Source organism: Pleurodeles waltl, chromosome 12, assembly GCF_031143425.1.
Source record: "Pleurodeles waltl isolate 20211129_DDA chromosome 12, aPleWal1.hap1.20221129, whole genome shotgun sequence".
Classification (NCBI taxonomy): domain Eukaryota; kingdom Metazoa; phylum Chordata; class Amphibia; order Caudata; family Salamandridae; genus Pleurodeles; species Pleurodeles waltl.
In genome coordinates, this window is record NC_090451.1 from 545,157,010 (window position 1) to 545,179,209 (window position 22,200).

General features: G+C 49.1%; 1 protein-coding gene across 1 annotated transcript in view; it reads right to left on the minus strand.

Moving 5' to 3' along the window:
* EDC4 (enhancer of mRNA decapping 4) overlaps positions 1–22,200 on the minus strand; it is a 703,483-nt gene that overhangs the window by 430,819 nt on the left and 250,464 nt on the right. Inside the window, exon 14 of the mRNA XM_069217586.1 lies at positions 7,314–7,405. Within this exon, the coding sequence (XP_069073687.1) occupies positions 7,314–7,405 (92 nt within the window). The remainder of the gene's footprint in view (positions 1–7,313; positions 7,406–22,200) is intronic.

Sequence of the window (22,200 nt, forward strand, 5' to 3'; positions counted from 1 at the left end):
CCAGAACAGCTCAGATGAATGGGAGCATCTGAGAGGGAGTCAGGTGTGACTTCTGCACATTGATAGTGAAACCTCAGCGTGTGCAGGAGGCTCACCATAGTCTGAAGGTGGGAGATGACTTTCTAGGGAGAGTCAGCCTTCAACAGCCAGTGGTTAAGGTAGAGAAAGACTGATACCCCTAACAGGCGCAGATGAGCTGCAACAACCGCCATCATTTTTGTGAACACCCGAGGGGCACTGATAAGGTTGAACAGGAGCACGGTAAACTGATAGTGCTCATGACCTACCTCGAATCGCAGGTAATGTCTGTGGGCAGGCAGGATGGTAATGTGGAAATAAGTGTCCGCCAAGTCCAACGCTACCATCCAGTCTCCTGGGTCTAAGGCAGACAGGACCTGAGCCAGGGTGGACATTTTGAATTTCTCCTTCTTGAGGAAGTAGTTGAGGTCCCGAAATCTAGGTTAGCGGGAATAACAACCACAACCTACTTCTGGCACAGGGACCTTCTCTATGGCTCGCTTGGCCAAGAGAGCTGCGATATCCGGTTGGAGAAGTGCCAAATGATCCTGCGGAAGTTGGCTGATTGATGGAGGCATGGCTGGTGGGGCAGATTTGAAGGGGGGGGGGGGCTAATAGCCCTTTTGAACTATCTACAAAACCCACCTGTCCGTAGTGATGGATTCCCAGTGGGGCTGGTGATGGAAAATCCTCCCACCAACTGGATTGGAGTAAGGGGACGGACTAGGAGGGTTTGGAGGCTGCAGCAGGGGCAGGGGTGTACATGGCAGACCTCTGATTCCCTGTCCCACGAGGGATTCTGCATCCCCAGCCACGCAGCAGCTGAACAACATGGGTGGCACGGTGGCTGGGTGGGGGACGCGACAGGGAGCCCTTTTGTGGCTACAAAAGGGGCCAAAGGTGGACTGTTGGGGACGAGGGGCAGCAGAAAGGCCAAGGGACCCAGCCATAGCCTGGGAGTCCTTCAATCTCTCCAAGGCAGTGTCCGCCTTGTCTCAAAAGAGACAGGAGCCATCAAAGGGCACGTCCATTGAGACTGCTGAACATCCCACAAAAATCCAGAAGTACGCAACCAGGCTTGGCGTCTCAAGGCCACCGTTGTAGCAAATGGTCTGCCCAGATAGTCAGTTGTGTCCAGCCCACATCAGATCGTGAACTTCGCAGCATCTCTCCCAACGTCGACAGCTTGGGAGACGATAGCAGAGGCCTCCTCAGGTATCTGCGGCAGAACTTGCACAATCGTATCCCACAGAGAGTGGGTGTAGCGGACCAGAAGGCATGCAGTGTTCACGGACCGCAGCGCGAGAATTCCTAAATTGTTACAGCCTTTTGATTCCCTATCCGGGGGTGCGGAAGGGAATGCGCCTGAGGATACGGCAGCCAGGATCACAAGACTCAGGAGTGGGGTGTTGGGACAGGAATTTAGGGTCAGTCGGGACGGGCTGATGGCGGCATGCGACAGTCCTGTTCACAGGAGCCCCTATGTTGGGTTTGGACCAAGTACCCAAAAGGACATCGGTGAGGGCTTCATTGAGTGGCAAAAAGGGCTCAGATGTGGAAGCCCCTGGCTGAAGCACCTCCATCAGGAGATTGGACCTGACCTGTATAGTAGGTAGCTCAAGGCCAAGGACCTCAGCTGCCCTACTGACCCTCATAGCAGAAGACGCTCCCTCCGCCGTAGCCACGGTAGGAGGAGACAGCATGCCAGCATATAGAGAAGTGTTCAGTCCACTGGCCTTGCCCGATTCCTGTGCCCAGTCCAAATATGGTTCATACTGGTATTCACAAGTGTCCAGGGACCCCTCCAATCCTTCCCTGAATTTGTACCCATAAGGAAAAGGGTCCAAATCTGAATTGGGGTGAGAAGGCCCCATTGAAGACAGAGGCGGCAAGAGGCTGATGCGTTCCGACTCATCGGGAATAAGGATCGGGTCGATGGTGGGCACCACAGACGTCTGGAGCGTCGACAATCAAACTGGCACCAGGGAAGGTCTCAGTGGTACGACCAGCATCGGTGCTGATCCAGAGGGGACCTCGGTGGCTGGTACCGAAGTCGCCGTCTCGGAACGCGAAGGCCCCTCGACCGAACCCCTTGGGCCTGATGGCACCGTATAAGGGTCAGCCTACTCAAAAGTGAGGCGCACGGCGTCATAAAACTCATTTAATTGGGCTGGGGTCACTCCGGTTCCCGGAAATTTGGGGAAGGGCGGAGCGGACCCAGAAGCACGCTCTGAAGATGGAGGTCTCGAGCGTCTACACCGCTTCAACGACGACTTCTTACCTGTGCCCCAAGACTTGGAGGAATTAGAATGGTGGTGGCTCCACGAATGGTCTCGAGACCTTTCCCCCAAGCGAGACAGGGACCTACACGCCTGGGCCGCCATGAGCTTTAGGGACCACTCCCTCAAGGTCTAAAGGTGCATGGCCCGGCACTCGGAGCACAACTTTAGGTCGTGGGCATGCTCAGGGCACCACAAACAAACCCGATGCAGATCCGTCACCGACATCATGCAGTGACAGTCCTTGCACAGCTTGAAACCAGTCTTCAGGGACATCTCAACACACCAAAACCTCACTAAAAAAAACTCAAAACGGTTTAACTCAGTCAAAAAGAGACCAGGTTAGCTCTCTCCGGATCAGCGCATAGCGTGGAAAGAAAAGAACGGACGTCACTGTGCTGAGGTGGTGTCTATGTACTACTCAGGATGTCCTCACAGCAACTACGACGCCAACGGAGTCGACCTATACCACCTACCGACACACAAGGGTATTGCTCAAACAAAAAATCTACGGATCCAGTCTGACGCCTTGGGGAAAATTCTAAGGTAAGGAATCTGCAACTAGAAGTCTCAATCAGATATGAAGTATACCGTGCAGAGAGTCCAGCGGATCCCCAAACGATTGCAGGGAAAGAAATAGATAGGTCTAGTGCTCTTTTTGTGGTAGTGTGGGCGAGCAGTTAGGCTTATCAAGGAGTTGTTAAGCATTTGTTGTACTTACAGAGGCAATAAATGAGACACATACTCAAAGAATAAATCTGAGACCAATTTAAAAAAATAACATTTGCGTTTATATATGCTTTGAACCAAAGAACTTTGTTATAAGACAGGCAGTTTTTCAATTAAAAATACTTTGCTGTTCCAAAATTCAACAGTGCAATTATTTAGAGTCTACAATTTTAATCTATGTGAGCAAAGCAAGGATGCAGTTTCACAGGTAAGCACACATCTTACAATCTCTGTCTTCGGGGTTTTAGACTAGCACCGGGCAAGGTTCAGATTGGTACCCAGAGTGCAGAGGTCAGAAGTCTGAGTCGGTGCCCAATGTTAATCAACAGAGACTGGGGGTATGAAGACACACTGCTCCCAGGTAAGTACAAGCGGTGTCAGAGGTTGGTCTACGGGGACTGAGGTGCGCACTGGGGGGGATGGGGGCACAAGGAGGCACCAAACTTACTCGCTCAGTGTCACAGCAGCAGCCGAGTGCAGAGTGCCAACACAGCGTCGGTCACCCAATGTTATTCAATGGAGGAGATTACTTTCAGAAACAGACTGCAGACTCTGGCCAGGAGAGCGGGAGAGGTCAACCTACAGCTGCTCAGGTAAGATGAAATGTCAGGGGTCGTCTGGACACCAATGGGTCAGCTCCCCAAGGCGCAGGGGCTCTGGGTGCAAGGGTGTCTTTTGGTGTCTGAAACCATTTACAAGCAGGTCGCAGTCAGGGGAAGTCCTGGGATTTAGGCTGCAGGCATCGCTGGGGAGTCGGACAGGGGACAGCCTACAGTGGACTCTTGATTAGAAACACTGGAGAATCTTCACTGGACTGGTGAATCACTTGAACTCGGGTCAGGGGTGTTGGGTGCAGAGGTGGTTCCAGGCGGCGGTTTTGCGGTTCCTCAGGCAGACGACGACTTCCTTGGAGATGGTTTCTTCTAGTCAGGTCCACTGTCCACGAGAGTTCTTGGTCTTTACCCAAGGCAAGCAGTTCTCCCAAGGCTTTGGAGGTCACTGGTCTGCAGGTCAGTCATCTTCTGGGTGCAGGTGTCTTTGAAGGCTGCAGAAAGGCCAGTAGGGCTGAGGCCAAGTCAGTTGGTGTCAGTCTTCTTTGCTGGGCGACTTCTGTTTTATCCGGTTCCTCTTAGGCCAACTGGAATCTGATTCTAGGGTTCAGGGGTGCCACATAAATACATAATTTAGGGATGTTACAGGAAGTGCCAGGTGATAGCCAATGGACTACTCACCTTTAGGGTGACTACACACTTTCTATGACCACTTCCTTTGGGAGTGGGCATAGCCCTAACCCTATTGGCCTAATTCCTTCCGTGCAAGATGGTGGAATTCAGAAAGTAGTGTCCTCTTTGGCTCATCCACCTTACGGGTGGGACCGGCATGAAGTAGGCATTACTCCTAATTTACTTAATTTTCCTGCCAGTCCTGCTCCCAAAAGTGGGGTCAGAAAATAGGGGGCAGCCTCCACCACCATTTGGAGAGGCCTGGAATGCATTTCTAAGGCGGCAAGGCCTTTGAAGGTCACCGCCCTGGAATGTCCATTCTGCCTGGGAGAGGCAGTCGCACCTCTGCCCAGAGCAGGCCTTTGTTCTGAGCCCTCAAGAGCAATGACTCACATCAGAGGGCCAGATCTCTGTCTTAAGGTGACTGTACTGGCTTTGACCAGTCAGTGCCCACACTAGGAGTCGGTAGAATTTTTCAGGGGGCACCTCTAACGTGCCCCCTCTGAGGGCATGTATTAATAAATCCGTCACAGGATTCAGTGAGGGTTTATCAATACGAGATGTTTGATACCTAATATCCAATTTGTCAGTGAAGCCATCATGTAGCTGGGGAACTTATAATGATCAGTGTCCAGCACATGTACTTAAAATGGCTACACTGTTCACTTACTATGCCTGAGAATCGACAAAGACATAGCAGGGGTATATGCGCTCATGCAAGCATGCCCTCACATGTAATATAATGCACCTTGCCTTTAGAGCTAGAAGGTCTGTAGAGGGGTGACATACATATGTTGCATGCAGTGCAAAGGGTACAGGGCACACAGGCTGTGTGCTATGTCATGTTTTCATTTTAGTTCTGCACCAACACACCCAATCTGCAAAAGCAGCACTCTGTGTACTTAGTGAGGGGGTCCCTGAGGGTGGGACGTTTCGTGCTGCAGCCCTCACGGGCCTTCCTTTAGTACCCCATGCCCTAGATACCAAGGGTACCATTTGCTAAGGACTTATAGTGGTAGCTAAAGGTTTGCCAATTTGGAAAAACGATTTAGGGAACAAGATCTGGCACTGGAGACCTGTATGGCAGGGACCCAGAGCACTTTAGGTTGAAATTACACCAGAAACCAGGCAAGAAGTGGGGGATTCGACCATGTTAAGAGGCCCTTTCCCACAGTGCTAATATCCCCTCCAAAACGTTCAAACTGCAAATATTATCACTCCTGCAACAAGCAGAGGTTGCTATCGGATCCTCTTAATGTCAGTTTGTGTCTTGGTCCCTAACATGATCCAAGTCTTACAAGAAGTGTTGACATATGCATGCCAAGGCCTTAAAAGCGAGAGAATCGAAGTCCTTTATGGCTCAGGCCTGGGACTGTTGTCAAGGTAAGTGGTACTGCTTCATTTCTAGGTGTTGCTATAGGTCCCACTGGGTGCTCCTTCGACCTGTAAATCTTCCAAATGGACTTCTTTCAGTGAGAAATCAGCCAGGCGGTTGTGTAAATAAAGCAGTCTCTCAATACTGTTTAAAACCAGAGGTTTTGGTGATCTGCCCAGCTGGCGAGCCGACATAGACCACTTTTTTCAAATTTACCCAGCTCCATCTGTGCACTGTCAAGTTACAAGAAGCAAGCCTTTAACTCTGTGCCAGTGGCCCAGGGACAGCCCTGTTTAGAGCGATCTGTGCAACTTCAAGCCTGACTTTAGTGTTGTCAGCACCACTCCGCGCCAGAAGCCTTGTAAATCCTGACTTTGGCACTGGTATTGGGTCCTCTTTGGGTGCCGCCGGCACAGACTTAAAAACGGTCTTATAACCGGAGTGATTTTCCTAAGGCTGAGTCTTTCTTCTTAAGATCCAGACCGAAGGCAAAGCAGGTGTTGAATAATATTTTACCACATCCACTCCCTTTTGATGAGCTGATTATTATGGTAGTTTGGAAGAATTTTCTCTGATTCTATTCAGATGCCTTCTATGATCTATCATTGACACTGACGTGGGCCACCTTGTTTCCCCCAAGAGCACAGTTGGAGGTGACTGGTACTTGGTCCTCCAGATGACTAGTGGCCTAGCCAATTTGCCAGATGTGGATTATTTTTACTGCTTCTCATGGCCTTCTTTGTTTAAGTTTTCTTAATTTACTATTGTAGTGCGCAAGACTGTTGAAGTCCTTGAACTTCCCCTGCCTATGGAAGAATCACATCTCAGAGGTTCTTTAACCTACCTTCCATGCCACAGAGCCCTTTGGGGAATCTGAAGTTCTTAGCAGCTCTCCCGTTCTCTGAGGGCCTTGTTGTGCTTGCATCTTCCAAACAAACTCCTGATTCTTTTCTTACCTCTCCACCAGATAGGTAGTTGAAAATGCTATGGAGAAGACGTTCTTTGCTTTAAGTAGCCTTGCTTATCTCTCATCTAATTACTAGATACCAAGGGTACCATTTACTAGGGAATTATAGTGGTAGCTAAAGGTTTTGCCAATTGGGACAGTTGGGAAAAACAATAGTGCAGTTTTAAGGTACTGGGGAACTGGTTAGCAGGGACCCAGTGCACTTTCAGTCAAAATTGCACAAGAAACCAGATAAAAGGAGGCGGGTGACCATGTCAAAAGAGGCACTTTCCAACAAGCACCCATTACTTTCATTGCAAAATGGTACATGCATGTGAATGAAAAAGTAAGAGGAGGAAAACATGATAACTGTATCCAAAACAGCTCAAAGGCGGGTGAGATTATGTAAATGAGACAAATATAACATACACGAGGAGCCCCACATGACCAGGAAAACAAACAACATTCTCAGAAACCACTGCTCCTCGGTCACTGTATTCACCAACTCAAAATGTATTGGCCTTAACAGTCCTGTATGAAATCATTTACTTGCAGTGGATTAAGAGGAGCGGAATCCACAAACATATGCCAAGAAAGTTCTCAAGGCAAAGCTAATTTTGCATGAAGAGCTGGTCATTGTACTGCTACGTCTACTTAACAAAAAAAACCTAAAAAAAAAAAAAAAGTCTAACCCTCAACATCAGTCACCCATTCAATGCAATTCTATACAAGAATTAACTTACTGAAGTCTTCTTGTGAGTCCTGTGGTGCTATCATGGCGCCTGCGTCCAAACTCTGGTGAGGCTGAAAGCGGATCTGCACATCCTGTAGAGCCCTGAAATACACAAGGTCTTATTACTATTTTACCAACAAAAGCACAAAATGTCATCAACAAGTAGACTGTTGAATTTAATAAGACAGTAACTATTTAAAAAACAATAAAGCTAAAATGAAGTGTCAGTTGAGGTTAAGGAGATACAAACATGTGGCATAAAAAAAGGAATGGGTGACTAAGGCTTGGCAGAGGGAAGTATTAAGTCAAGGAATCATTCAGAACTTCAGTGTTCTATGTACCGAATGCAGAGATAGAATGCATCATTCTTTGAGTGTCCGACTTGTGCATCATGACTCCTGGATACACAAATGAACTGCATTTCTTTCAGATCACTGCCACCTCAAACACAGCAATTACCACAGATAGGCTTTCTAGGATGTCTTTTGGTCAGCAAAGAGAAAATTACCTTTTATGGTACCGTTCTGCGATTGGAGTTCAGCGCAATCAGGCTAAAGTAGTTTAACAGGGTGAGGTTTTCTTGCTCCAGGTCATTCCCTTTCTAGAGGTCTTAGTGGTGGATACTGATAAAAATGGAGTATGCTAAGGGTTAAATATTAGGCAGGAGTAGGCTTTAATGTAAGAAGTGGTCTGCTAATCAACAGTTAAGGCACTATGGAGCCATATTGCAAGATCACAATCCAGCATTAAAATCTTCTCAACCATGCATGGCAGGTGACTAACTAGGTGGAGGAAAGTGCCTCTTTCAAAATGGTCATCACCCCCCCCTCCACACTTTGTCTAGTTTCTGGTGTATTTTCGACTGAGAGTGCACTGGATTCATGCTAACCAAGTCCCCAGTGCCAGATCTCTTTCGCCAAAACTGCACAGTTGTTTTCCTCAATTGGCAAAACCTTTAGCACCCGATGTAAGTCCCTAATAAATGGTACCCCTGATACCTAGGTCCTGAGGTACTAAAGAGGGTCTTCTAAGGGCTGCAGTATGAATTGTACCACCCAAAGGGATCCCTAACCAAGAACATGACAGGCTGCAAGTCTTGGTGAAGACAAAAGTGAAAAGACGACATGGCACACAGCCTGCGTGTCATGTCCCCTAAAACTGCATGCAATATATTTAAGCCACCCCTTCAGCAGGTCTTACAGCCCTAAGGCAGTGTGATTTATTTTACATGTGAGTGCATATCTGCAGGAGCAGATATGCCCCTGCTATGTCTTTGTCTTTTGTCAGACACAGTAAGTGACCAGGGAAGCTATTTTAAATACATGTGCTGGACATTGGTCAATATGAGCTCCCCAGCTACATGATGTCTTCACTGAAGATAGGGATATTTGGTATCAAACATATCGTATTGGTGAGCCCACACTGATGCCAGTGTTGGATCCACCAATTCATGCACCCAAAGAGCAGCTCAGAGGTGCCCCCTGAAAACCTACCAGCTACTAGTGTTTTAGCTGTCTGGTCCTGACCAGTTCAGCCATCCAAGCCACGTTTTCTCCCTGAAGTCACCTGCAGCCTCTGCACGCAGGCCTCCTCTCCCCCAGCCTCTGCGGTGAGAGAAATCAGATGCCTCCAGCAACCACTGCAACTGTCACCACCGCCCGAGTCGAAGTGGACCACTGATGTCAACAACATTCCCCAGCTCCCCTGAGTTCAAGTCCACTGTGGTTTCACCCCTCCTGGAATCCACGACGATGCCTGCAGGCTCAGTGTAGGAAGCTGGCCTGGTGTGTGGTGGGTACCTAAGGTACTTACACCTTATAACAGGTCAAGGTATCCCCTATTAGTGAAATGTTGGCAGTGTCTAGAAGCCAGGCCCTCAGCAGGTAGCTGTGGGTGAGAAGGCAAGGCTTATCTAGGAGACATGCAAAGCTCATGCAGTACCACTGTAATCACACAGCACTTATACACATGAAAGAAACCACACTAAAATAAAGGTACTTTATTGGGGTAACACAGCCCCAAAAAATACTATAGAGGCAATACTCCCTTAGGAGGTAAGTAATAAACAAGTTATATACACTACTAGTTGTCAGAAATAAGCATAAGAATAGTTAGAAAACTGAGCAAATAGTGTGAGACACAATAGAGAATAGTGGCCCTAGGGGGAGTACAAACCATATACTAAATAAATGGAATGCAAGAGTGTCACCCTCACCTAGGTAAGTGGAGTGTGTAGAAGGGCGCTGGGGTTACCAGTTAAGCACAAAGGTAAGTGCCACAACACCCCCCAGCGACCAGGAAAGCAAGAGTAAATTACTAGAATTTCCCCAAAACACCCACTTAGAAGACAAGAAGATTGCAAAACCCAGAGATGAATGCATGAAACTACCGGTGGGATCCTGAAGAGGAAGCCCTGTGGAAAGAGGGGACCAAGTCCAGAAGACACAGCAGAGTCCAGTGGGGGCAGAAGCCCCTACCCACCAAGCTGAGGATTGCAGGAGTTGGTCGACGGTGAGTAAAGAAGGCAGCGATGCAGCCCTAGAGTCGGAGTCGAGTTCCTGGAGGATGCCGGCGATGTCCAACGCCGGGCGAAAATTGCAGTCGGGTTTGCGTGTCGATTTGCCACCAACAAGCCTTGGCACAGGCAAAACTCGCGGTGGGCGGAAAGTGGTGTTGCCGGGGACAAGTAAGGCCCAGGAGGACTCAACCCAGGAGGGGGGGGGGGGGGGGGGGAGGGGGGGGGGGGGGGCGTCCGAGGAGGCCCTCAGCATTGCAGACAGCCCACGGAAGCACAGGCAGCATGCACAGAAGTCGTACAGGACGGGGACACAGAAGGTGCAAATGGAGCCCATGCTGCACTACGAAGAAGGATCCCAAGGCGCAGGAGAGTCACTCAGGGATCTGTGCATCGCAGGAAGGAGTGCTGGGGGCTGGAACTACATGATGCCTTAAAACCCCTTGGAGGAAGTGCCAACAAGCCTTGGCAGCTGCAAAAGATGTGGTGTATGGGGTACTGTCCTGCGTGGGATGGCAAGGGCTTACCTTCACCCATGTGGGACAGATGGTAGAAAGGACCGTCTGGACCATTTCTGACCACTACCACTGTTGCAGGATCCACACAGCTCGGCAGGAGAGGGGATCCACACAGCCAGTCGTCATTCTGTTGGTGCCTGCAGATGCAGGGGAGTGATTCCTTCACTCCAAGGGAGATTCCTTTCTTCTTTCCTGTGCAAACAGAAGACTGGCTGTCCTCAGAGGATACATGACCAGGGAAATGTTGCAGAAGCTGGAAGGAGGTGTGTAAGCAAAGTTGCAGGCAAAGTCTTCGTCTTTATCGCAGGGTTGTAATACCCCTCTCCCAAAGGAAATCCTTTGTTCTGCCTACCTGAGCTTGAGCTGCTCTGGCAACAGGAGGGCAGAAACATATCTGTGAGGTGGCAGCAGCTAGGGCTGCCTGGAAAACCTCAGAAGGATGGAGGAGCAATGCTGGGGGTCCTCTAAGGAGCCCCCAGAGTGCATGGAATCATACAATCAATACTTGGAAAAGTATTGGGGTATGATTTCAACATGTTTGATACCAAACATGCCTAGATTTGGAGTAACCATTATGTAGCTGGAAATAGGTAGTGACCTATGTCCAGTACACTTGTAAAATGGCATCCCCAGACTCACAAAGTCCAGTAAAGTGGGTCTGGAGTTTGTGGGGGCAACTCTGCTAGTGCAGGGGTTCCCTCACACACGGGTACCTGCACCCGGCCCTCTGGGCTGAGAGGGCGTACTATAAGAGTGCAATGGCAGGTCTGCAGAACCCTTTGCATGGGCTTCCTGTAGGGTGGCAGAATAACTACTGCAGCCCACAGGGATCCCCTTGAACCCCAATGCCCTGGGTACCCAGGTACCATATACTAAGGGCTTACATGGGGGCACCAGTATGCCAATTGTGAGTTGTATGACGGAACACCGACTTTGAAAACAACTAGTGCCTTAAAAACGGGGTCGGAACACCGACCTCGTTCTTACTACTAATGATTTTACCACAAATGCCTTAACAACGATATTTCGTTGTAAAGGCATTCCTGATAAAATCATTACTAATAGGCACCATTCACCCTAAATCCCTCACCCTAACCCTCCACCCCCTCCCCAAAACCAAAAACCCCCTAACCCCCACCCCCTCCCCAAAACCAAAAACCCCCTGACCCCCCCCACCCCCTCCCCAAAACCTAAAACCCCCCTAACCCCCACCCCCTCCCCAAAACCAAAAATGCCCCACCCCCCCAACCCCCCCCCAAAACCTAAAACCCCCTAACCCCCATCCCCTCCCCAAAAACAAAAACGCCCCACCCCCCCAACCCCAAAACCTAAAACCCCCTGACCCCCCACCGCCTCCCCAAAACCTAAACCCACCACTTACCTTAGTCGACCCCTTGTCACCTGCGTCATCCTCCTTCGCCAACTCCCTTCTTTGTACCTTAACCACGCATGTTCGTTGTTCAGAACATACGTAGTTAAGGCACAAAATAACAGAGTTGTGGTTAAAAAAAGCATTGCTGCGCTTTCGTTAACCACGACTCTCTTAAAAAAAAAAAAAAAAAAAAATCGTAATAAAGGATGTTTCCCCAATTGTGGGATGAAAAACAGAGTTTTGGGAGAGAGGGCATAATCACTAATGTCCTGGTTAGCAGGATCCCAGTGAACACAGTCAAACACACTGACAGGCAGAAAAGGGGGTAACCATGCCAAGAAAGAGGGTACTTTCCTACTCTCAGACCACAAGATTCCCCCAACCACGAGTTCTCCTGTACAAGGGAAACCTGACGCCAAAGGATACCCCTGAATCAGTCGCACCTGGGCCCTTGTGAAAAGAACCAAAGGTGCATCTACGTCCCCAAGCAACCCACTTTTGCGAAATACCTGTTGGTTGTCCCTGACTGGTCCCCCAGTCTAAGCCTTCAGCATAAACTCACGGAGACCAATCCCCATTGAAATACATTGGGCACCCAAAGTGTACTTCAACTCTGAACCCCACCGCTCCAATGCAGCCTAGACTGACCTGTTGATGAGGTCATGACCCTTGCCTAGTACTCACCTCAAGTCTACAAGATTGGTCCAGTGAGTCGCCATAAAGTGCTTGTTTGCTGAATGTGTTTTCCTTCTACAGGTTAACATTGAAGAACTCTGAAACTGCACTGTGTCGATTTTTCCAAATGAAAAGTATTTATGCTTAAAAACATACTTACTGTGATAACCAAGTTCTTGGGTTTAAACTATATAACAAAAAGAAGTGTTATTTTTCTAAAATGGTCTTGGATTCATTCTTTGAGTGTGTGACACATTTATTGCCCCTGAGTACAACAAATGCTCAGCACTACCCTCTGAAAAGTCTAACTGCTGAACCAGACTACCATAAAGTAAAGCACTAGTCCTATCTAATTTTCCTTCAGCAAACCAATTGGGGGTCCAATGGACTCTATGCACAGAGTACTTCTTTTTAGTGCACCATATACAGAGCAAGCTTCCTACACTAAGCAAATTACATGGTCTGCATTCTGGTATCTATTGGAGTCAAAATCAATGCAGTATTGGTTTCCAAAGGTAGGAACTTAACTCCAAGTGGTTGTACCAAGAGGTCCATTACAGGAGCAGTTGTGAATGCTTTGCCTCCGACAGAACAGGTCATAGATTTGACAGGCAAAGTTCAAACCTAGGACCTAGATAGCACGTTATGATCCAAGTCCCTATCCACCTTGCCAAGGCCTGCTTTGCAGAAGCAATACTCAACATCCCAGTATCCAATGAATAGTTGTTTCGATAAACAGTACCTTAATAGTCTCTTAACAAGTAAGATATTAAGTATTCTCACTGGTCAGAAACTAAAGTCCAGACAAAATGAGTGGGGCCAAGAGTCAGACTGAGATAAAAAAAAAACAACAACAAAAAAAAATACAGTAATTGTGTTTTCAAGAAATGTAGGACGAGATTTTTTTCTTCTGTACAAAGAGTTTGAAACTCTCTAACCATTCTAGACAAATTAATGGCTAACAAGAAAAAAATCTATTCAACTAAATGTGGATTTTGTCAAATGAAGAAAATAAGCAAGTACTGTAGCAAAGTGCCCTTTTTGGTTCAAATCTTTGTATTATTATTACTGTATGACATCACAAATACCAAAACATCACTCATAAGCATTACTGCATACGGTGGTAACCAAATAACTTTACAATAGAAAACAGACTCCCGTCTCGCCCCCCCTCCCTTAAAGTTCATTGAGATAAGACACTAAACAGTAGTCAACCTTTACCCTGAGTGCTCTTTTCAGCCAACGAGGGATCACCGCTATCTATCAAGTGTAGCAGTTGCAGGTATTTGGGGCAGGTCAATTCTCAGAACTCTTTTGAAGGGACTGCTATATAAAGTCCCCATAGCTCCCCATAACAGTCACCCTGGGAAATGAGGGTGAGTTTCTCCATCCCAAACATATTCCATAGGCAGTGAAGCTGTCCCAGGTAGGTTGGGATTTTGTTGGTGCCCCAGTGTGTGAGGATGTTCTCGAGGGCAGCTCCCAGCACTAGGCTGTGTCGTTCCTTGTGTGATTTAAACGGGAAAGTGAGCAGGTTGGGAAGCCCCAGGACAGTGTATGCCTGGACTCAGGGTAGATGTGTTGAGGTGAGTGTCTATATCATTCAGGATGTCGTCCCAGTACTGTTTGAGCTTGGGGCACTCCCACAACAAATGAACCAGTGTCCCAGGGGACCCCACACTGTCTCCAACAGTCAGCGCTACGTGTAGGTTTGCCCGTGTGCAGGCATACCGATGTGAGATACCAGCATTTAATTATGTTTGTGTCCGTCTCTGTGCTGGCTATGATAAGAGCTGTGTGTTGTGCTCTGTAATATACCTCCTCCGACTCTTTTGTCTTTAGTGGACTCCCTATTTACAGTTCCCAGCGTTTCTGCCCTAGGGTTTTAGGCTTAGGAAAAGCGTGTTGCAATTTACAATATAGTTTGGTAATAAGAAGTTTATCAGTAGTTTTCATAATCAGCCACTTCTCAAACGTGGTAAGAGGCCGTTGTGCTCCCGGACGTACTGCTGGGTGCATTATACAGTGTCGGACGTGCAAGTACTACATCCTCTTGACTCCAGGAGTGCGTAGTTTGCTCTTAGTTGATCAAAGGGAAGAGGGCTTCCCTCATCAAAGAGGTGGCCCACAGACCGACATCCCACACTCTGCCAGTGTCTGAAGGCTACCTGATCCAGTCCGAGTGTAAAGTTGGTGTTGCTTACTATCGGCGACATTGTAGAGGAGAATGAAGAGAGACTTTAGCATCTTATTACACAGTCCCATGTGGTCAAAGTGGCTTTAGTAACTGGGGAAGAGTAAAGGTCCCCACTACTGGACAATCCATAAACAGTCAACACTTCTCGGATTCCAAGCTAGATCATTCCACCATGCAATGATGCTGCACTGCTTGGTAGTAGTGCGTTTAAGGATTCCCAGACCAGCACCCTGCCCCCATACCCCCCCTGCAGCCCCACCGTTGGTGGTCTGTACCTCTGGTCTCGTTGCATACAAGGTCTCCCATCCACCCATACAAAGTGGCGCATCTCACTTTGGAGGGACTGGATCATTTAACGTTGCTATTCAACCCAGACATGAGAGCTGGCATAGTGTCCATTGCGCCAGGTCCCTTTTGATTTTCCAGAGCAGTGTATGGTGATTAAAGGCCACAGTCTCTTGAATAGCAGGAGAAATCTGGATCTCTAGGTAGGAGGCGGACTGCCACTGGATCGGGTACAGTCCAGCAAAAAGAGCCTCCCTCTCCAGGGGAAGTGAGAGGTTAAGGCCTGGAATTTCTGGATATTTATCCAAAAACCCACATTGGGCCTCTGAATTATGGTTTCCCGGAGCCTCCACTTTCAGTGTGTGTGATGCATGGGCGGGACAGCTAGTGTGAGAGATATTGCTGGGTCGTCAGAGATGGAGCAGGGTTTTATCTTTATTGCTGTGAGCTTAGTCTGCAGCTCCTTGGTGCCCAAGAAGTGATCGGGGGCATAGGTTTTGTGAGCATGGGAAAAAAATGTATAGTCTGGGATGGTGTTCTCTTCAAAGGTCCTGCAGTACCAACTCCAGCACCCACTGAGCTCCTTCTTGGTAAAGGGCCCCAGTGTCCCCGTATCGGGGCGCTGACCCGTCCTGATCTTTATGGAACGCTACATTTAGATAGCCCTCCACCCCCACCAATCAGCACTTTCTTGTCTTAAGAACCCATGACATCTGCCACTGGCCTGGTAAGAGGAAAGGGTCCTTAAGGGCTGCAGCACAGATTATGCCACCCCCTGAAATCCCCCCCTAAAAATGAGAAACAGACAGTTACCATTGCAGTCTGTGTGCCCTGGTGCATGCCAGATGAAACATGACATGGACACTCATAAACATAAGTGACCTAATCACCTAATGGCTTCACCGAACCCTATGGTTTTTGGTATCAAACACCTCATCTTGATAAACCTGGGCTCATGACAGCCTCGGATTTATCCAGACATGCACCCAGAGCTTGGTGTGCTGACTGACAAGTTTAGTGCAGTCTGCCACACTAGACACATTTCGGACCCCCCAGAGGTGAGAGCCCTCACTCTTGGAGTCCAACATCACAGCAGTCGTCCTGAAGGAGTTCCCTGTGCTCCAAGAAGCCAGTCCTGTCTGCCCACCAAGTGAGAAGACCCATGTACCCATCAGAGCCAGACAGCACCAATTTCCTGGATACCGGATCCCTTGCACCAAACAATGCTTGTGGAAGACCATCCCAGACTCCACAGCAAAACCAAAGACCTGCCAGCAAGGGACATCAGCATCGCAGAAGACAGACTTCACAGCCGTCTAGTTGCCTTGACCTCTCTCTCCATCAGCAGATCCCCATAAAAATCTGTGTGCCTTGATGCAGGAGCATCACTGCTACGGATCAACTGCACCCGAGCACCCCTGCCTGAGTCCACAACTTCCAATGGTCTCCCCCTGCTTTCAGGACACCCACCCGCCGAGCCCCTCTCCTCCTTGCATTCTTTTTGCTGGTGGCCACCCTTGTCGCTAAGTGTTTGGTGCTCAAGAACCCAATACACCCAGCACCATTGCTCCCAGACTTTCCTGGGCAGGTATACCTGAACTGCTGGTAATGTCTATATCTTTGCACCCCTAGCACCTCACCACCTTCAGGAGACCCCCAAGAACTGAGTGTAGGAACCTCTCTGTAGACCTAGTACTCTGGAACTCGTGCTGCATAAAAACACATTCATCTACAAAAGGTATTAATTGCAAAACGTTCTGAGATCTGTGACAGTATTTCTTTTCTTGCAAATGTTATGATGTTTATCTATATTATAACAAAGTAACTATTTTTCTAACTAATTGGTTTTGAGTTGCTTTTAGAGTGTATGTCTCATTTATTGACTCTGCACGTTCGAAAAATGCTTAGTACTGCCCTCTGATAAGCCTAACTGCTCACTTACACTACCATAAAAAACAGCTTTTGGGTCTGTCATTTTTGCCCCTGTAAACCAATAAGGGTTGCCCTGGACTATCTGCTTAGTGCCCCCCTACACTGGGTCATTGCATATATAGTCCGCTTCCTACAACAACTGACACTAACAAAAACATAGCTGCAACATGGTTAACATGCTGTTCATGTCCAGCAATGTTCCATGGGGTAGAGAGCCATATCTCCTCATACTCCTTTCTTTTTCTTGTTCTCTACCCCCCACCCCAACCCACCAGCCTCAGATCTGTAGCAGCGATGAGCAGTGAATGAGCCCTAGACCCCCTCAGATCTGTTCTTGCGTGTCTGCGTCCCCAGACAGTTTCTGGCATCGCTCATCTCTCGAGAGCCATAGTCTCAGGGTCGATGCGTACACCCGTAGAGGAGGCCGCACCCAGCCATTGTAAATGCTTCCTGGCTTTCTGCTCTAGAGGGGAGTCCCGCTGGGCGCTTTCAGCAGGCTTCTCAATCCGTGAGACTCTGCAAGTCTCAGTCAGGAGCGAATCCGGTGTAGCTTCCCCTCCCAACGGAAAACAATGCAGAAGGTGTGTCCCCAGGAGCATGCAACCCCTTTGTCCCGAAGATAGGTGGTGATTGGGCAGAAGTCACACCTCTTTTGTAGAGTGAGGGCCGATAAGTCCTGATAGAGCCTTAGTGTGTGCCCTCTAAATTGCAGAGGGTGTAAGCCTCTGGCTTCACGTAGCATCCTTTACTTAAGCTGAAAATCATGGAAACAAACCAAGATGTCCTTCTGGGCAGTTATTTTAGGTCTCAGGGGCCCACTCTATGCACTCTACTGTGTTGTATTTTCTTGTCTGGGGTAGCTGCTAGGATCTGGAGGAAGCAGGCCCGCATGTAAGCTTCTTTGTCGGCATCTTCTGTGTTGGTTGGAGCCCTCTGGATTCGTATATTATTCCACCGGGACCAGTTTTCAAGGTCTTTGTCATGGGCCTGTAAGTCAATCTGCTGATTCTGAAGTCAAAGGACCTCCTGCCAGAGCTGCTTGATTTCTTCATCCAAGCCTAATTTGTGGTCTTCAAGAGTATCCCTCAACTTTCCCTAGCTCTCGATGGACTGCCTTCGGGTCTTGAAATAGGTGTTTCTTAATGGTTTAAGGATCTTTCCGGAGTGATGCACATAGGGCCTCCAAAAATGTGTGTGTTACCGGGCCTTCATGGTCATCCCCTTTGAAGTGTTGCTCTGAGCAAGTTGAGGGAGGTCTGTCCACAGTCTGGTCTCTAGGTGGCTTAGTCAGCATCTTTCAGGAAGCTTTCCTTCTTGGCGCGCGACGTTGCCAGGTTCGACCTCGATCGAACTGTGTGCGCACATATATATATATATATATATATATATATATATATATATATATATATATATATATATCTCTCTCTCTCTCACCCTCTCTCTCTCTCACCCTCTCTCTCTCTCACCCTCTCTCTCTCTAACCCTCTCTCTCTCTAACCCTCTCTCTCTAACCCTCAGTGCCCAAAATGTGACCATCTGGAGTCACTGGGTATGGGTCCCGGCCATGTCCTTTCTGTCTAGGCCCCTCTACATTCTCTGTGTCAGTGAAAAGCAGGGTGAAGTAAGCATCACCCGAGACGTATGGGAGCTATGCCCACTCACCCTGGACAGGCGCTGTAGGGTCGCTGGCAACCAAAGGGGGAGGTTCAAGACTCCTGCGTGTAATCTGCCATCTCTCTGTGGGCTCCGGGGGATGGATCATGTAGGAGTGTGGTGCTCTCCCATGCAAACGGTTTGTGAATCCATGGCTAACTCAAGGCCACGGCGATCACCAAGGCCCATTACTCCACCTCAATCTTTCAATAATCAAAAACAGGCCCTCCAGTGTCTCAACAGCTGCGTTGTGCAGCCCCACGGGCCCCTCACCTCCCTCTCCGTCCAGCACTGGTAGCGGTTATACAGGTGTCTCTCCAGTGTTGTGAATCATGACTCTGTGCCCTGAGGGATATCGTTGGAGGTGATCATGGGCAATCAAATCTGTCCCAAAATGCCAGATGGATCCAAGGACCAGCTTCAGTAGGTGCCCTAAGCGCCCCAATGGGCAGCACCAGTTCCAGGTGTTGTGGACCCTTGTGTCCCAGCACAGTCTTGATTGGCTGCAGGGAGCCACCTTTCCTCTTGTGCAGCCTCTGTCGCCATGCGGCTGCCGCCATCTAGTGGATTGTGGGCTGGTATTGGGGCAAGGCAGTCTCTGGTGGGCTCTGTAGTGAGTCATTGGGAGGCGTGGTCTCCAACATCAGCATTTGCAGCTCCCCTGGTGGCCAGAAAATCTGAAAGCCCGACAGAGTCACTGGGGATTCTGTGAAGTACTTCCCACCATCATGGATGCTCCCTTTGCCTCTTGTGTCTCTTCATTTATGTAGAGCGGGGCAGATGCATTACAAGCAGGCTCTTGGCTTGGCCAGGGGGAGTGGGGGGTGCATCCAAATTTCGACCGGTAGGGCCCGGAACCACAGGGCACCTAAGCTCTGTTCGCTGGCTGCTCCACGGCCAGGCTATCCATGCTGGCTGTGGGACGCCGCCATCATGAGTTGGTCAAGCAGATCACGACTTTGGGGTCACTGGCTGCTGGAGACTCCCGGTGCTGCAATCATGGCTCTCCGGTTGCCCAGATGGTCTCGCTGACAGGGGAAGCACTTGCGGGTTCCAAGCGGTATATTCTGCTGGCGATCAGCACAGCCGATCTGTGGCTGAGGCGGAGGGAAGAGGGAATGCGTCCTTTCCATCCGCCATCTTGGCCACATCCCTTAAAAGTGCCCTTTTTGACATGATCACCGGCACTTTTTGCTCACAGGTACTGATATTTCTCAACTAAGGTGCACTGGGTCCCTACTAAACAGGTTTACAGTGCCAGTGCTCCTTCCCTAAAAACATGTAATAACGTGAATAATTGGCACATTACCTGTATAAATTCATAGTAAGTGGTACCCCTGGCACATAGGGCATGAGTAGAGAAGAGGGTCCCTAAGGGCTGCAGCACATGTTGTGGCACTCTCAGGGACTCCTCTAAAAACCAGATGCATACACTGCCATTGCAGTCTGCGTGCCCTGGCTCAAGCAAGGCAAAAACACCATATGGCACACCCATCTTGTGACATGTTATCATCAATGCATGTGACTACCTGCAAGTCACCCCTACAGCAGCCTTTGGAGCCTTAGGGCAAGGTGCATTATATCTGATGTGTGGTCCAATCTGCACAAGGAGATATGACCCTGTGATGCCAAGCCCTACTGCTAAGTGTTGCAAGTGAACAGGGGAACCATCTTAAGGTATGTGCTGGACACTCATCATCACGATTGATCCAGTCACATAATGGCTTACCTGACACCTATGGTGTTTGGTGTCAAACACCTCGTCTTACAAAATCCATGCTGGTGCCAGCCTCAAATTTATTATGACATGCACCCAGAAGGCACCATAGAGGTGTGCTCTGAACGCCACTAGTCTGAGTGTGTTGGCCGACTGGTCTCCACCAGCCTGCCACCAGAGACAGGTTCCTGAGCCCCCCTGGAGGTTAGAGCCCAAGATCTCAGAGGTCAGAAACAAAGCCTGCTCCGGAGAGGAGTGTTGTCACCCACTCAAGCAGGATGGATAGCACATCTGCATACAAAGGCCAGGGGCTTCAAAGGTCCTGCCATCTTTGGTATGCAGTCCCCGCTTCCCCAGACAGCTGCTCTACCTCCAGAAGCCTGGGAGGGCTGTCTGAACTTCAAGAAGCACCAGGGTCTCCATTGGAGTATGTGAGCTACTTCCCTGCACTCTGCAGGCACTTGTGGACTTAGAACTGCCAAAAATCAGACATAGGAAAGCACTACTGCCCCAGTGTCCCCCAGCCAGAGTTGAAGTGGCCCAATGGTGCCAGCCTGGTACCCAGGCACTCCAGGACACGAGCCCACCTTGAGTTTCTCAACTGTTGACTCCCCAACGCAGCATGCAGCCTCTTTGTGCAGGCCCCCTCCACAGCGACTGTCTCCGGCAACAAAGACCGACTTCTCAGGACAACTCTGCACCCAGCTTTCCAAGACTGAGGAGAAGAGGACCAAAGGTGTCCCTACGTCCTAGAACATCGCAACACCAGAGCCCCCCCCGCCCATTCTCCTCCCCCTTCCCCCCCAGGAGCCACATCCCACCACCACCCACACACCTTTGGTTCAGCCAGACTGGCCACCCAGTCCTTTCCTGCAGTTTCTTTTCCCCAGGACCAATCCCCCCCCCCCCCTCCAAGACCTCAATTTCCCTAAGGCAGCATGCATTATTTTACATGAGTGGACATATCTGCAAGACCAGTGAACAGGGAAGCCATTTCAAATACATGTGCTGGACAGTGGTCACTACCTTTTCCCCAGGTACATGATGGCTCCACTGAAAACAGGAATGTTTGATTTCAAACATCTTGTATTAATAAACCCTCACTAATTTCAGTGATGGATCTATTAATACATGCATCCGGAGGGCACCTCAGAGGTGCCCCCTGAAAACCTACCAACTGCTGGTGGACTCTGACTAGTTCTACCCAGCCTGCTACCAACATATGAGATTCAGCCCCCAAGGGTGAGAGCTTTTGCTCTCCGGAGATCAGAAACAAAGCCTGCTGTGGCAGGGGAATTCATACCCCTCCCAACAGGAGGACCTGCAAATCTACATTCCAAGGCAGGAGACTTCAACTAATCCCACCGCCTTTGGTTTGCAGACCTGGCCTTCCTCAAAGGAAGACACCAACTCCTCTGCCCCAGAGCCCATCTGGCAACTGGACAGGTGGGTCAATTAGGGGCCATAGTTCCCCAAAAGTTAGTAGCCCATTGGCTACTATCCTGCACTATCTCTAACGCCCCTTAAATGGAGTATTTAAGGGACTTCCTGATACCAGGATGTCAGATCTTCGCTAGACACAAAAGGAGTGGACAAGAAGCCTGGTGAACCCGAGAACCGATGGAACATGACTGGCTTGGCACCATCCCTGCCAGCTGCACCGACCCCTGAGGAGCAACTGACCTGTCCAACTGCTGCAGCCTCCACGAAACCAAGAGAGCTGCCAGTGCTTCACAAATCGCCAAGAAGTACTCCCTTGGAGCAGAGGAGCTGCTTCCCTGCATCTGAAGGTAACCCAAGTAAGAAATATGAGGACCAGGACCTCCAAAAAGCAAACATCGGGCAACATCACTGCACCTGAGCTGCCTATTTGTCAACACCAGGACAGTGCGTGCTCTACGGGCAACATAATGCAAAATGACAAACCTTATGCAATGTAACAATTCATGCATTATGTGTTGATATTAACTTTTTGCACTGCAGGTATTTATCTTGAAATGTCATTAATGCTGTTTGTAATGTATTGTTCATTT